This window comes from Wasmannia auropunctata, unplaced genomic scaffold (genome assembly GCF_000956235.1).
Source record: "Wasmannia auropunctata unplaced genomic scaffold, wasmannia.A_1.0 LD335973.1, whole genome shotgun sequence".
NCBI classification, from domain to species: domain Eukaryota; kingdom Metazoa; phylum Arthropoda; class Insecta; order Hymenoptera; family Formicidae; genus Wasmannia; species Wasmannia auropunctata.
The window spans coordinates 734,185-751,811 of record NW_012026917.1 but is presented as its reverse complement, the minus strand read 5'-3'; the positions used below and the strand labels follow the sequence as shown (position 1 = coordinate 751,811).

The 17,627-nt window shown below is 40.0% G+C and overlaps 1 protein-coding gene across 1 annotated transcript; it reads left to right on the top strand.

Moving 5' to 3' along the window:
- The first annotated feature begins 1,276 nt into the window (after window positions 1-1,276).
- Window positions 1,277-17,540, top strand: LOC105454886 (serine proteinase stubble). Its single transcript, XM_011697827.1, has 9 exons — window positions 1,277-1,551; window positions 9,563-10,286; window positions 11,217-11,261; window positions 15,499-15,587; window positions 15,685-15,770; window positions 15,881-16,018; window positions 16,159-16,295; window positions 16,578-16,735; window positions 16,869-17,540. Exons 2-9 carry the CDS (start codon window positions 9,815-9,817, stop codon window positions 17,025-17,027), a joined length of 1,284 nt encoding a protein of 427 aa, XP_011696129.1. The 5' UTR covers window positions 1,277-1,551; window positions 9,563-9,814; the 3' UTR covers window positions 17,028-17,540.
- The last annotated feature ends 87 nt before the right edge of the window (window positions 17,541-17,627 follow it).

Below are 17,627 nucleotides of genomic sequence, written 5' to 3'. Positions count from 1 at the left end.
TGCTTTTTCGGAATATTCGCGCGATCTCACCTCAATTAATAAAATAGAAATGTCAGGTGTCTGTAACTTTCTAGCATGAAATCAGAAATTAGGTACCTGCACCTCGCTCATCCTGCGGCAGTCATTAACGAACAAAGGAACAATGCGGCGGGAGATTACGCAGGCCATCATGAGTTTTGGTGACAATCAGATGTCGTTCACCTTTCGCAAGTTTTAGGGGATGTCATTCTATCTTAATCGCACTTTTATACAATTATCTATTTATCTTTCTCTCTCTCCAATGCTTGAGATAAAATATAAATACGTGCTAGCATTGTTACAAACGCATTATCACAAAAATATATAAAATTTATAATATTTCAAAACGTTAAAGCTATCGTATATCTTGGAGATCCCCATCCACGGATATCGAAAGGTATTACGGAAGGTCGATGAAACCCCGGAGGCGAATAAAGGAAGAGAGAAAGGTAGAAGAAGAGAAGAGTCATTCTGGATGATCGAAGGACAATCGCGAGTCCTCCCCGCTGGCGTCGGTCAGTTCCTTTTTTTTTTTCTTTCAGATTCGAATGCCAAGGAGCTGATGGCGGCGCTGATGGCTGTCGCCTCGCACGCATAGTGGGGAGACACCGCGCGAGAGAGTTTTACGTACCGAAATGAAACTACTCGACGGAGAAAGTGAGAGCAGACGTAGCGGTGCCGGCGGACACCGACGGACCGAGCAGGCGAGCAGGCGTTCTCCGGGGCCCCTCGACGCGAGAGGACAGACCCATGGTGCGAGTCCTCCACACGGCGTGGAGCTTCGCCACCGTGTGGTAACCGACACGCTCCATCGGCCGTCCACGAAGTGTTGGATTTCCCGTTCAAAAAAAAAGAAATTCTCTTTCGGATCGGGAGAGATTTTTGGAGAATCCCGGTGGAAGATAGAATCGTCTATATCGTCGGTAGCAAGTGCAAGGAAAAAAAAAATGAGAGAGACGTACTCGCGGCGACGGTGTTTTGCTGATACGGACGATCGGAATCCCGACACTTGACGGATTCATCACGGATTTAGTCACTGAAGTGACAAGAGGTTGCCTTATCGTATCGTGCCGCGTTATCGCGCGACTACGTGAAGAAGACGCTTTTAGTTTTTTTTGCAATAGTTTCGGAAGTGCAATCGTAGGTTCTGTTGGGCCTTACCCTTTCTCTCTCTCTCTCTCTCTCTCTCTCTCTCTCTCTCTCTATTTTTCTTCTCTGTTGATATATTTTTGATATATATAAATATATATAAATATAAATCGCGAGTGCGCGAGCGGGCTTTCGTGGAATTGGAAGTTAATCAACGACGGGCAACATTTCGCGGTGACATACGAAAGGAACGACTCATCGCGACGGTATCTCGAATTGTGTTATGGTGCTGAGGACTACCTCGGTCGTACGAGGCAGACGAAGAGGTCGCAAAAGAGCGGGCGGCAGGAGTAGCGTCCTGGCGGCTGGTTCCCCCTGAAGAAATCGCTCGCATTGCTTCGATCGGCCGAGGAGAAATCCGGGAAGGTCACGTCTGCTGAATCGGTGAGTGCAGTCTCACGCCGATTTGTCTCCCCCTCTTCGGGTAGACTCGTTGGTCTATTTTATTTCTCGCGCGCGTTTTCTATTTTCTAATCTTGAAAACGCTGATATATATATATAAAAAGAATACGCGCAAAATCTGGGAATCGTTCACACAGAATGAGACAGAAGCGGAGAGCTCTAATGAACGTCGTTATCTCCGGTGTGAAATATTATAAAATATTTCTTAAAACCATAGTGGGGGAATAACATGTATTACTTAGCAGGGAGAAAGCAAACATTCGAAAGAGAAAAGATTGTTGCGCTTCTGTAACAAGATGCAATTTGAGGTTCATAATTCGAGGTCGCCGTGTGTGCGGTTCATTATCACCGAGAGAAACAATTCGAGGCAGGTGTTTTCTAAAACACAGAGTGCATCGCGATGAGAGATTTATCTCACGATCGAGAAACACTGCAAGAAATTCAGCTTATCTTCCACTGCATTTTTTTTTGTTAACAATGCAAGTCGATCCTCGTAAAAGCGATCGACTCAACTTCGAAAATGAAAACTTTCTCCCGCGGCGCGTTTTCTCGCGCGGCGGCGCTCGATTGTACGAACGATAAATCGCGAACACACATCTCGAAGCAGATCAAATTTATTCGATTTATTGCCGGAATCGGCGCGATGGGTGGAAGGCACGTAGAACGGAATGCTCGGTTTCGTTTCGTTTCGTTAAGCTTAATGTGTGATTAAACGGCAGTTACTAATAAAAGCGGGGAGAGAAAGCAAGGCAACTCGCGGCTCTCGGTGGAGAGCACCTATCTTTCCAAAGAGAGGCTATCAGTCGTTTCTTACGTATAAAAAGTGTGTTAAGCGAAAAGCGCGAGCCGGTGCACGCGCGCGCGGTGATTTTGATGCATGGAAACGATCGGTGCCTGCAGATTCTCAACCTGGATTTCAACATAATACGACGTTAAGTTTAATAATCGCGTTATGTTAGCGATTTCTAGGCTTAATAATAGTATAATCTTAATAATAGGAACCCGCTAAGAAAAGAATACTCCAGTTGAATATCAATTTCAGATAATTCGCAATTACGTTAAAATTGATTTTAAAAGAGTATTTTTTCACGACGAAATAATTGATTTCGCACGAGACCGGATTGTCTACCTAAATCTCCCGCGCGGAAGATTTCACCTGCATACTCCGAACAATTGTATTAGTTAATACGGTTTATACACAGAAACTTGTTCCAACGAGATACAAAATGGTGCGCCGACAAAAAACGTCGCGCTCTCCTTGAGTTCTTTCGACACGAGAGCGGTTACATTTTTGGTAATTTCTTAATAAAAGAAAGTCCCTCTCCCCTCCTTCTCCTCCGTTGATTTCGGAAGGAAGACACCAGGTTTCGCAAGACGCGCGTGATCGCCGGTTTAAAGCACGAATTCCGCGTCACGTGGCGCATCGAAGGTGGGTTTTTTTTTTAAGCTGCCAACCTCGTAGGCAGTGAAAGTACTTCCGTTCTTTCTCAAAAAGAAACGCTGGCGACGCCGCGCGCGTCGCATTGAGGATGCACGCTTCGGTACCGTCGTACACGCGTTGCCCAAACACTTCTCGTGGTTTACGTAACGGAATTCGATAGAGGCCTGACGAGAGAAACGTGGAAGAGACCGACGTTGTACGAGTACAGGCTTTTAAAACCCATGTGTCATCTAAGTTGTCTAACAATAAGCGCCGTGAGAGCAGATGCATCTTGCGATTCTCCGAGCAAGGCAAACAGACCTGATAGAAACATGTCGATCTTTCTTATGGGTTTTTGTCTCGCGGAACACTTAGATTTTTACATAATTGCTCGCTCGAATCGCCAAGGCGATCGCTCGTTGTTATTGCACGTCCATCATCTCCGTGGCTGAAAACGGCCCAGCTAGAAACGAGGCGGTCAGCGAGAAAAGATTCGTTACACAATGGAAAGTGTTCGTCACGAAAGATATCGGTGAATTAGACCGCGAAAATGCTTACTCTTTTCAAGGCCGTGAATAAGATCAACCGCGGTTGCGACGTCGAGATTTCTTCGGGGAGAAGAGAACGGTTTCTATAGGCCTTGAAAGGAAACGCGGATGCGTTTTCGAAGACACAAGGACGAATTTTTGATATATCTATTCAGATTCCTTATAACCCGCGTCTATATACTTCGCGCGGGTTATCTTATATACTTCACGTCAGGCGCGGCGTATCCGGTGCGATTACGGCAACGAATGAGCGATCCGATGTGTTTTCGAAGGGTGTGCCGTATTCGAAGACGAATTCGAATATACATATATGTATCTGATCCGACCACATTTTCTCGGTCGGAAGAGCTCGGCTTCGCATCCGAGCGACGTGGTGCGACACATCCGGTGCGATTACCGCAACGATCGAAAGATGAGAGGCCTCTGCCGCTCGATGTACGTGAACTTGAACATGTTCAAGCCTGCAGGCTTGGTCTATATAAATTTATACAGCCAGAAGGTCAGCAACATCAAGAGTTAGCTATTATCTTATCTTAATGATGAATTAAAATGACAGAGAATTTTTACGATTTTTGTCAATGTAGATTAACTTTAATCTTTTAATCTCAACTTACTCTTTATCTCTTTTTCTAATTCTTGAGTAAAGATAAAAGTAAGTTAAGCCGAGATTAAAATTAATCCGTAATATCTAAATTAGAAATGAACATTTATGGCGTCAAGTGACAAGTGAAAAATGATCCTGGAAACGTACTTAGGTAATTGTAAATTCCGACGCTGTTATTGCATATTATTTCCATCATTCTATGGGGAAACTTCGGCTACGTGATCTTCAATATAGATACGCGTAATGATAGAGTACTTATATCGAAGTACATACATATAATATACAATTTTGAAATATAATACTTATATCGATACCGCAACAAGAATTATTCTCTTATATACTACATTATACGGAAAATTAATTTCCGCGACTGGGTATGCTTAACAACGCGCTCGCGCGATGTAATAGCGCTTCATTTTCAGCGCTAGTTACTATTTAGTTTTATTATATAATATAATTCCGGACGCGCGCGCACACGTGCGTATTTATCGTCGACATTATCGTCTGCGGCTCGGCGGCGCGTGCAGAGCTCTTTCTCCGTGACGCTTGGCCGGTTTCCCCATTGTTGTCGTCAGCTATTAGGGTGTACGCGATGGCGTCGAAGGAAAATCGTAACCGATCCTAGCGCAGCGGAACGCCGCGCCGCGCCGCGCCGCGCCGCGCGCACGAGAGAACGATTATCCTTCGATTTGGGCGAAAGTAATGACGAGCTCCCGCGCGCGGACGCCCGAGAGAAAGTGATGGGTCTTCACGTTCTTAAATGTCGACTCACACGCGGAATTCGACATCGCCACCGCGCCGATTACACGCGGGAGAAAAGAAGGGACGCGTGATGATCGGAGGATCCCGATCCGTGTGGGTGCTTGCATGTGCGTGCTTTCACTGACAGCTGAAAACGGATGCGGGCTCCAACCGGTAAACAACTGGATGATATAGAATTATTTTATTAACTGATTTTATTAACTGCCGCAAAAATTTAATTGTCATCTTTATATATAGCTTTCAATCGAATCGAAGGATGAGAAACAATAATAATAATATCGATAAGAACAAATCTGTAGCAAAATTATTATCCAAGTATATTCAGCTTCTAAAAAAAGTATGTAACATATTAGTACACTGCAGAATCACGTGATCAACATTACTTCTCGATTTCGCAATTTGATACGCGCATATCTGTTATTTGCACTCAAGTATAATACTTGACGGAGCTGCAAATCTTGAAAAAAAAGATCACGGCGTTTCACTATCTGTAATTCGCGAAGGAAAGAAAAACAACAGTGTTGGGAATCTCAGTCGGGAATTACAAAGATCAGGACAAAAGAGGCATCGCGTTGTAGTAATCGAACACTTTCACGGTGAAAATCACCGTGCGCAACGGACTCGCGTGCATTCGCCTGGCATTTCGCGGCAACGTACTCGCAGGGGGACAAAGGGGATAAAATTGGAGGGAGCAAAAAGCGAGGAGGTCTTCGGAGAACGATACGAGCAGCGATTTGTATATAACTTCCGCCGCCAGGGCGGTGGGTGGCACCGCGTGAACGTGAACTTCACACTGTCGTGCACGCACGAAGTGTATACTTTCACTTCTGGTGGATCCACGCGACGTATAGAGCCAATGACCTACTAACACATCGAACCGTTCATCTTCACCGCCGCGATTGGCGGTGGCCCGGCAAGGTCGTCCACCAAGATTATTTAATGAACAATTATATTCTTCCTGATTTCCTTTTAGTCTTTTTAACTAATATAATGCTTCGAAAGTCGTTCTTCGATTTATTCGCGCCAAAGTGTGAGATCTATCAATGTTGCCTGTTAATATTGAACGGCATTCGAAAAGTGGACTTTCAAAAAGATTTAATTGGGACAAATTTGTTTGTTATATCTTTAGCTATACTGTAATAAATTTAGCTATACTGTTTGGCTCGAGAGTTTATCAAAAGCGTTAACGGTTTTGATTAACCGATTTGCCTTTACTAATAATCGGCTCAGATAACTTAACTATACCGCTTATTTTTTATAAAATCACCTTACCTTGCCTTACCTTTATTTATTTAACTTATAATCTATTGTTGTTGTACTGCTAAATATAATGCAACTGCAGCTAAAGTTATTGAAGGTATATTCATAAAAGTCTAATATACCCAGATAGCAAAATGCTAGCAATATGCAAGTACCATGCCAACAAACACCATCATGACTTTCCAGCAGATTTTAAGCTGCTGCTTTCTCATTAAACTTAGTCTTTGATAGCACAGCTTGCCCACTTAAAACGATGATAGAAATGCAGCAAAAATCAAGTATTACCCTGGTGCCACATTATGGCAGCAAATACGTAGTAAATATCAAATACAGCTCGCCGTATCGAATACTGACAGCAAAAATACAGCAAAAATCGAGCACAGCCTGCCGTCCACGACCGTGTGACAGCGAAAATGCAGCAGATACAGAACGCGATTTGCTTTATCAGCTCTTGACGGCAAGAACACAGCAGAAATCGAGCACAAGCTGTCGTCACATATAATCGCAAAAATTTAGCAAGTAATTATTAATTAATTTTTTTTTCATTCAATTCCGAGAATACTCTGATCTGAAAATATCACAAAAATATTTTCGCCTTTCTCCTAGCGATCATTTTTAAGTATTTATACTCATTAATCATTATTAGCTTATATCGCAAAAACATTATTCATATCTCGCACTAATGCATATATAAATAATGCACAAATAATTATGACATGTTCAAAATTCGATTAGACATTGGTTATATAGAGAAGCTCGACAAATTTTAAATGCGAGAAACAGATATTAGGAAACACTAGCGGCTTGTAAGTATATTCAGTGACAGCGGAGATTTTTCTCGCTTGCACAGTTTCTGAAGATAATTTGACGTCAGTGTAACAGATCCTACTGTATCTTTCCGCGTATCTGCTACTATCAACTGTTCAGTTGCGATAGTAGTTTCTTCAGTTTTTCTATCTTTTTACCATCAGTATTGATCCAATTAACAATCGAAGTAAATGAAAATCGTTTCTGCTATCGCTGGTGACAGGTTCTTGATGATTCCTCACGCTTGTTTTTCTCTATTTTTGCTATCAATAAACTTAGTTTAGCTTAGCAGATATTGCTTAGCTTGTTCACTTTGCTTAGTTTAGTTTCAGCAGATATTGTGCAGATGACATATCAGTTTTGTAACAAAAATAGAGAAAAACTCAAGCACATGTTGTCGCCAGTTCCGACAGCAGAAACGACTTTTACTCACTTCGATTCACTGATTAGCGCATTGTTATTTTGGTAACAAAAAAGTGACTATTATTTCTTTTAAATTTTATATTCTATTATTTGCGTTGTAATAACCAGATTCAATGTGCTTATGATAGAAATTTACTGATTATTTATTTAATAAAATTATTTTTTAAAATGTTGACGCACTAATATTGTAATTGCATAAGTAATTAGAATTATAAAGATTTACAAATTTCAAAGCCTTATTAAAGTTTTACCAGCGCATCGTTTTCTCTCGCTAACATCGTTCGTGGGCGATAATTTCATTCGAGATGTTGGTGGATTTAAGCACGTTCAGTGAATCTTTCTCGCGTATAATGCCATGATCTTTGGTTCCGGATGAACTTCTTTACTTTCACTCGTTACGGAGGATCGTGACGCTGGATTTTGTCCTGTCCTGCTGAAAGGAATTTATGGATTATAGAAGTTGTTCTCCACTTTAATTCTTTATCCTTCAAGCATTGCTTATAATGTTCATACTCTCTAAATGTTAATCAGCGGAATCATCACTGATTATCAGTGTATATCAATTTCAGTTTCGAGTGGAATTATCGGCGCCTAAAAATGAATTAACCTGATTGTTTCTTAATTATTTCTTAAAATCTTGCGTCCAATATTAGCGCTTCGTTTTATCTTTATTCATCATTAAAATAAAGATAGGCGCAATTGATATCGCGGGATTTTTGAAAAAAAGTAGTTTCTGAAAAAAAAAACTTCTATTAATAATTCCATTGGAAAATAATATACACTGACAATCAGTGATCAGTGCCTGTAACTAGCTATCTTTGTGTCCGGTGCGAACTTAAAATTTTGCACCCCCCTCCTCTTCCTCCCCAGGTTTCCATTCACTTAAATATTATAAATAGATGTAGATCATTTTGCCATAATAAATATCCAGAATGCACTACATGTAGGCGATATACGCTACTAAAAAAATATTTATTTTTAATAAAAAAAAAATTATTTACACTATTGATCAAAAGTTTGTTCACTCTCAATAAATTTTTGCCCATTTTTAAACTTTTGTTACTCAGCGAATAATTGACGAATATATCGTTAAAAAAACGTAAAAATCGTAAAAAAAATAGAGATTCTTTATGCAAAAAAAATTTTTCCTACGCCGATTATTTAGCAAAATATTGCAATTTCAAGTAACCTACATTTTTAAACTTTAAAAAATTTACTGAAGGTAAATTTTTGCCTATTTTTAAACTTAAACTTAAACTTTGACCGGTAGTGTATAGTGATTGCACACGATTTGCACGATTGCACTAGTTACAGCACTATTAGTGATGATTTCACTGATTCACTTTTAAAAAATATGGATAAGTCTATTTTTTTCGAAAATCCCGCGCCTATCAATTGCGCCTATCTATGTTTTAATGAAGAATAAAGATAAAATGAAGCGCCAATATCGTACGTGCTCTTTGGACGCAAGATTTTATGAAATAATTAAGAAACAATCAATTCATTTTGTTTTTAACGAGTCTCGTGAGAATTGATAATAAGTGTTAAACTTGTTATCAAATACGTGCGAATTTCATTGCCAAAATAAAATACGTTACGTATATTGAGACAACAATCTATGTCTGCATCTACTCTCCTGCAGGTTTTTATCAAAATAACTTGTGTATTTTATCGAGAAAGACATCTGATAAGAATTCTTTATAAATACTAGTAATGATCACGAATGGCTCAGTACCAAATGAAAGTTCTTCGATTCAACGTGAAACCGCTATCAATAATTGTTCAAGTGTGGCATTCCTCGTTGAATCAGAATCTTCGACGATTCTACCTAGCTGTGAGTACGAACGAAGCGCATTTCCTTTCGCTTTATAGGAATCAAGCATTCGTTCGATGATGATTAACAACTCGTGAAACTCGTGGAGAAAATCAGTCTGAATTGAGTAATGACAGATTTTGTCTAGGATTCAAGTATTATACATATTACATATAACACGTGGATAAATCATTTACAATAAACGCGTCTCGCCTTATCTGACACGCATTTAGAAAATAATGTAAAATACATTTTGTTACAATAATCGTTTTTGCGAATAATAATTTATTTTACATATTATATATAATCTTTTAATTTATACTGCGTATTATATATAATCATTTAATTTTTTAAAGGGGGCGAAAAATTGGCTCGGTGAAAAAATTTGTTACCACAAACAACGAGATCACCTGTATCCTGTGAGGAAATGGAAAACGGAACGAAGACGATCAGCAGATTAGCTAATTGAAATAAATTCACGTGAATGCGCGAACTTCTAAATGGAACGCGTACCGTTTGCGGAAATCAATTGTCGATAAACGGAGTCATCTAGTAAACTCTTCAACGCTTGATCTTTGAGCGACAATTTCTAATCGTTCGGTAAAACGATGGGTGCACCGCGTCATTGGCTTCTCGCTGCGGTCGTCCTGAGTCTCTCCTCAAGCCTGACGGCGAGCGGGGTGTCGCCGTTCACGAGCTCCGATTCCTCGGCTGTCGATGTGCGAAGGTACGAGGCCAATCGCACCGGGGTGGTGGCGATCCGTCGGCGAAGATACGTGCGATTTCCGACGGGGTCCGCCGCTTATCTCCTCGAGGGCGGTCCGACGCCACACGGCAGGAATCTTGGGTCGCATCCGCCCGCGCGTTTCGTTTCGCAGGCCCAATTCCCGGGCTCGTGGAGGCAGCACAAGTCCCTCTGGAGGAGCCCCGCAATCGCCGATTACAACAGGCCGGTGATGTCCCATCGGACGCCACGACTGATATTTCGCGACAACGACTTCCTGCCGCCGGTCGGAGGCGGTGCGGCCTCTTTTTTCCAGCAGTCCAACCAGCTGCCAGATTTCGAAGACGACATCAGAGGTAAGATCCTCTCATTTTTTTTAGATGGAATGATACACACGCATTAATACTTTAATTTTTCCAATCATTTAAAACCTACTATTTTCTGCTTGTGAATTAACGCTATATTAATCTTTTTTTTACCATTTCTACCGGAAGCTTTAAAATAAATATTGATCAGAGATCCGTTTCCTTTTTAATTCCCATTATAATTTATTGGACTGTAAACTGTAAATTACACATAATTTCTAATATTTAAACGGTCCAGAAGCGTGCCCACTTCAAATATACGTTCTCCATGCTTTAAATGTTTAAATGCAGTATTAGAAATTATGGGTTAGACACCTATAATACTTAGATATATTGCAACGTTTCATACAGGCCTGTGTTTAACGTGCGCTGTGTGCTGCACGTTATTCTTTGAATGCATAATAAATTCTTTTCCCTTTTACTTTCTTCCTTTTCTTCGTGCGCTCGCGTAATCCCGCCGCTTCTGGTAATTCGATTTGCCGTGCAAATAGCGCCTCATCGACGAGATGCCTATAGAAGCGTGTAAATACAAATGATGCGTTATATGAAACTTTCGAATCATTTCAATTGTGAACGTACCAACGCTTATCTCCGACGCGATCGAGTGAACTAACTCGCGAGCATAAGATATGTAATGCCGGTGCAACAAGCTGTAACAATCACTAATTTATCATTACAAACAACAACCGTGTATATTATAATGTAGTATTTAATTTCTCGAGCAATTACGAGAATAAAGTTAATGAATTCTCATATCAATATCTTTTTTTTTTTAATTTTTAAATAATTAATTCTATCTGTTTATCAAATGCATTTTTCATCAAATTTGAACGATTCGTTTTTTTTTGTACAAAATAGTTTTATTTTTTCTTTTGTTTTGCAATGATTGCGTTTTTCCAGAATAGCATCTCTTTATTTCAGACCTCCGGAAGCAGACGCCGGATGATTATCCCAGATTGGAAACAGGTACGTGTATAGCGTACTAGCGAAATCGCAAAACTCGATAGTTAGCCGTAACGATTAATATTTCAGAGAATTTCCGATTCCTTCCAAGTTCGTTTAGTTCGTCGGCTTAGTTGATCGCCCCGCGGTGACTTCGTCCTCTCGAGTAAACGTCGTAAAAATCGGACGGTTAGTCGCGCAACGTCCCACTTGTTAATAGCGCGCGAAACTTATTTCCATTACAGTCGACGACTTCCGTCGTGGTCCAAGACACGGAAATCGTTACGACATCGTCGACGTCGCGCTTTGCCGCCGGACGGTAAATCGTTGTCACGCTGAACTGGTACGAGGTCCTTTTACGATTGCCCAAATGTTTCTCTGTAGAAAGTCTGTTGGAGAAACGGGTTAATATTACCATGTCGATGCTTTTTCCATCATTCGCCTTGAACAGTCTTATCCTGATTAGATTTCAGCGGGATTGATTTAATTTTGCCATTGATCTTTGTTCTCGGCTACATTAGAATACAATTCTAGCGATAACTGTTTCACCCGACGATTTTAACTACTAATTATAAATATTGTATTATTAAATTGTTCATGAATCAATTATAAAAGATGTGATGATCTTGCTAGAAAAAGCATATATATAAATATATATCCTTAAATTTTTCAAATTTATGTTCTTCAAATAATGTAAATATAATTAGAAATATAGTCTTCAATTAAAGTGAGGATCAAATAGTTCAAATATTAATATATTTTTTGTTTTGCAATGGTCATACCTAAATTTTAAATCAGTCCTAGATTTTAATTTGCGTCCGTTTCGAAGTTAGACTTGGAGTAATCGATGAAATAAAAACGGCGGCATTCCTTCGATTGTTGATTAATAATTGCATCGAGTGTCAATAATTGAATATCGAAAAATTGACCGAAAAGATTTATGTTAGAGAGTTTCAACTTCTCGCACTTATACTAGGGCCTGCAACGTATGATTCAAACTGTTAATATATAGCAGTCACAATTATATCTGATATTAATAATTTTCCAATTTTTAATAATCGATAACCGATGTGAGAAGAGTTCTATTGGAACCTCTTTGGTTTCTATTTTTTTGTTAACATAGTTTCATATAAATTAAGATTAGAACTAAATACAAATTAAAATAAGATTAATATATGTGAGTACAGAGTAGTTAGTGTCCAATCATATGTTTATTATTAATATTAAATATTCATATACTTGAGTGTAAGTACATTATGAACGAACAAACGTTTCGACTGTTTTTGAAGTCATTCTCAGCGTACAACGTGTGTACGTATTCTATAATAATTACGGTAATTAATCCTCGATCGTGATAATGAATGAGTCATTTACGATTGAGATGTTTATCGCATTTCCTATTTATACTGATATTACTGATTTATATATACTGATATTACTGATGGCATTTCTCTGCGATAATCGATTTATCATTGTATACAATTACATTGATAAATCGCACTTCCTTCTTCAAAACTTCATTTTTGGATCTCGACCTTGGAGAAAATAATCCATTTCTAGCGGTGCTGTTCCTCTCTCAAATGACAAGAATGTATTTTGGAACTGGTAACCATAAGTGATTCATCCATTATCAAAGGATTAATCGCATTTGATTATGAAATTGTACGCTGAGGATAACTCCAAAAAGAATCGAAACAATCGTACTTCGTAGTGTATTTACATTCATGTATCTTTGAATATTTAATATTAATAATATACATATATGTGTGATTGGGCATTAACAATCGCCCGGTAGCCTTATTTTAATTTATATTTATTTTTACTTTCATATTAACATAGTCAATTGAGATTAGATTAGAAAATAATTGCAATAAAATGCCTTTTGGCGAATTTGCTCGGACATTATCTGGTTCGGCCGCGTCGCGCATTGATAGCGTCACAAAGTCGCTATCGCTCCAGGACCGATAACGTAACTTGACAGCCCGCGCGGAAGAGAGACAAGAGTTTCCATATTTTGTGCAGAGACGCGCCAACAAAAAAGACCGCTGTGGAAAGGCGACGATACATTGTGCGCGGACGGACGGAGCTGCGAATTTTTTCTAATGTGCTGGATGACTGCTGGCCTATTGGACGGCAGCTGCGGCGGCATTATGTACGCGTGTTGTCAGCGGAAAGACCCTAAAGCTCTCACTGATTATAACCTGATCGAGTCGCCTAGAGATCAATCTCGGCCGCTTCCGCTGGATTTGTACACGGAGACCGCCAGCGACGATCGTAAGTCCTTCCTTCGAAACAGCATGCCGTCCGTTACTTTAGCACCGCACTTGAAAGCATGAGATGTACCCTTGTCTCTTTAGTCTCTTCCCCCTCTTTTTTTGTTCTTCCCCTAATTTCCTAGTCGACTATTTTTCTCTTTGTCAACTATTTCACGACACTCCGCACATTCGCGTGTATTCCAAGCATGCAATCCTACTTCTCCTTCGCGTTTGTCTCGAGAAATTGCACACAGTTTCCTTGCCGGATGTCTTCCATTTATCGTCTTGAATTCTTTCTTCCTTTTAATACCACGATTCTTTCTTCTTCGACTCGATTTTATGTTCCTTTGACCTTCTCCGTCTTCGTGATTTGCATGTACATGTGATATGCCATCCAAGCATGTTAAGTAAAATCACAAAAATAAATTTTCTATCTTTATGCATGTTTGTCCCGAACATTGTTTTTATCGGTGTTGCTACGTTGTGTTTTTCCGCACGATTATCCGTCTGAATTCCCGTAAATGTTAACGATCCTGTTTGCAAACGGCCGTCTCCTTGATCCCGATCCCTCTGGCATTTTTCGCCTCGAGATGCCTCGGTCTTGTCTAAATCAATTGTCCGCTTGAACGGAGAAGTACAAGTTCTTGCTGAATTAACGAACGAAGCTACACGATAGAAATCGTAGGTCATTTCTTACAAAGGGATAATATAAGCTCTAGAAAATGGTAGAAAGCGCAGCAGGCGAATGGATGTAGATATCATAACAGCTGTCGTCGTTCGCGGATTAATTTTCTAAATGGTGAAACGCGTTTTTCTGCAACCGCCATCGACTCATAAAACTTTGACGATCTATGCTCCGTCTCTTTCCCGTAATCTACGCGATAAAACGCTTCGCTGCATTCGCGACAACCGTTTTTCGCAAGGGAACGCTTTACACAAAGCGGTGCACTAATAAGCGCATGAATTTGCCCGCGACTAATTGAAGGACATCTTTGTAATGCCCTTTGCAATTCCAAGTAATCTAATAAATGTAAAAGATAATCTTTTAACTTTATTATAATTGAAATTGTAACGTATGTCCCATATGACCTATATTATAGAATGTATTAATATTAATGAAATTAACCGAGTTTTGGAATTTTTATTTTTTTCAAAGAAATAACAGTGTTGTTCTTCAAAAAATAACAGTGTCGCATGAATAAAAATGATTGTAATAATTGTGAACATTTCAAACTATTGATTTTATAATGTATTATACATCAATCAACAAGCTTGTTTATTTTTATATCGAGATTTTTTTTTATTAACTTTTTTTATCAGCTTTAATTTAAAGGCTAATGTCCGAACAATCATGAATAATGCTATTTTTTTTTATCTGTCGGGCGACATTCGTGTAAGTGATCAACGTAACGCTGGGAGTTACTCGATTACTGACAAAATTACTTGATTACACGCAATGCAAGTCAGGATTCAACATTGAAATTAGACAGGAGGAGCTATTAAAGAATCATCGCATTACTCCAAGTTCAATTTCGGCAAGTAAAGAACGGGGGAGGGAAACATTTTTGTCGCTGTCGATTATTGTATATTATACCTTCGACAGTCTGTGCGGTTCGACTCTGAAGGTGTTTGAGGTTGTCATGAAACTGCATTTAAACGTCATTGCGCGTTATTGTAACCGCAGGTTGCGGCATCGTTAGGATTACCAGACGTTCTGTGCACACAGAACGATTCAGGATTCCCGCTGTTTTATTCGTCGCAAAAAAAATAGCTTCCCACTTAACTATACTTCATGTATTAAGTATTATTCTAATTACTATTCTACAAGAGTTCTGCTAAATTCCTGCGGAATTAATTTACTTGATACCTGCGTTCTATTTCAGAAGGGAAAATTTGGCAACTTTAGACGCAACTCGTCATGCCAAATAATTAGACTCGACAGCGACGCTATAATTATAACGACGACACTTTAATTGCACGCGAATCCAGGCAATTGCGTTTTACAGGTTGCGGCGTACCGGTCGTCTCGAAACAAATCGCGCAGAGGAGGATCGTCGGTGGCGACGACGCCGGTTTTGGGAGTTTCCCGTGGCAGGTCAGGTCACAATAGATAATGCGAGACACCTTAGTTCGGATTTCCCTTAAGACCTATCGTTAAGATTTCTTGTGTTCTTTTTTTTGTGTCTTGACAGGCGTACATACGGATCGGTTCCAGCAGATGCGGTGGCACTTTGGTCAACCGATTTCACGTCGTCACCGCTGGGCATTGCGTCGCCAAGTGAGTGCGGAACAATCTGTTTGCATGTACTTGTTTCGCGCGCGCAATTATTAAGTTTTAAGTATAGATCGATATTAATTAGAATATTTAATAAATATTTTGAATGTTAGAGCGTCGGCGCGACAAGTCCAGGTCACTCTCGGCGATTACGTGGTGAATTCCGCGACCGAGTCTCTGCCAGCTTATACTTTTGGGGTTCGAGAGATCAGGGTGCATCCCTACTTTAAATTCACGCCGCAGGCGGACAGGTGCGTTTTCGCGTGTGTTACTAAAAACATTCCAAATGTGTGGATACCTCGAATATATATATAGCATGTATACAGTGCTGAATGTGTTAAACAGAATAAACTCTATCGATTTCATGCGTCCCTTTGTTGTTGTTTATCAGATTCGACGTGGCTGTGCTTCGATTGGATCGACCGGTACATTATATGCCCCATATAGCGCCTATATGCTTACCGGAGAAAAACGAAGATTTCCTGGGGCAATACGGCTGGGCTGCGGGATGGGGTGCCTTGCAAGCAGGTAGCGCTCTACTTGTGAAAAAATTGTTTTATCCGCTAATATAATTTTAAACTCACTTTTCATTTCTCGTCCTATAAATTCTGAATCAAAATTCTTTGAGTTTGGTTACCGAATAATGATTTCTTGCAATATTAATATAACAAATATTGAATTATAAGCATATTCGAAGAGAGAAATAAAGAACACACTCATAACTCTAATATTAATTCGCTATAAATAATTAAAATCTAATTATTTGTCCCTGTCAGCTGTTTACCTCATTATACAACTTATTTCATTTAGGTTCTAGATTACGGCCCAAGACGCTGCAAGCTGTAGACGTGCCCGTGATCGATAATCGCCTCTGCGAGCGGTGGCATCGGTCCAACGGCATCAACGTCGTCATTTATGATGAGATGATGTGCGCCGGTTACCGCGGCGGCGGTAAGGATTCATGTCAGGTAAGCGCTTTCGTCATCGTGGGTGCGTAATGTTTATACGATGAATCGTCGTCCCGTTTTCCTTGGTTCTTCTTCCCTGCCTCCTCCTCGCCAACGCGCCTCCTCGGGAGTACGAGCCGCTTTTAATTTGCAGGGTGACAGCGGAGGTCCGTTGATGCTGGAGAAAACTGGCCGATGGTACCTCATCGGCATCGTATCCGCAGGTTACTCCTGCGCGCAGCCAGGCCAACCGGGGATCTATCATCGCGTGGCCAAGACCGTCGATTGGATTACGTACGTCATAAACTCGTAGCGCGTCCTCGATCGCGGGGGAATTACACTCAGGAAGGTCCTGGATCTTGGACTTCGCACGACACAAAAGTTCGGGCATCCTTCGTGTCGGCGAATGATATTTGAAATCTAGATCACCGTCTGAGAAATCAACGTGACACGAGAACGTTTAACGAGAGGATCAATTTAAACTGATTTGCAGAGAATGAACTATCATGCCTAACGAAATTAAAGCCATTTTTACTTTACAGGAGTGTAAAAGTAATTTAGGATGAGATCCATATACGCGTCGCAGACGTGTTGTTGTTGTAATGAGCGATTTCGCGTTTTTCGTCAATATGTTGTTTCAAAAGCGAGTAAAAGCTCGACGTTTTCCTGTTAAGTGTAATACTGGTGTTATGTAAGTATCTCTATTGACACAAGCGGGTGGCGCAAGTGTGTTGTAATTATAACGATGTGAATGCATTGTAAATTAAGCGTGTATGATATGCGTATGAATTTGCGCTTAATAAATACTTTGTTTTTGATTTTATTACCGATCGATCGATTATTTCCCCCTTCGAATGTATACCGCAGTAACATATATTAATTACATAATTTTTTCAATCGATTTTAATATATT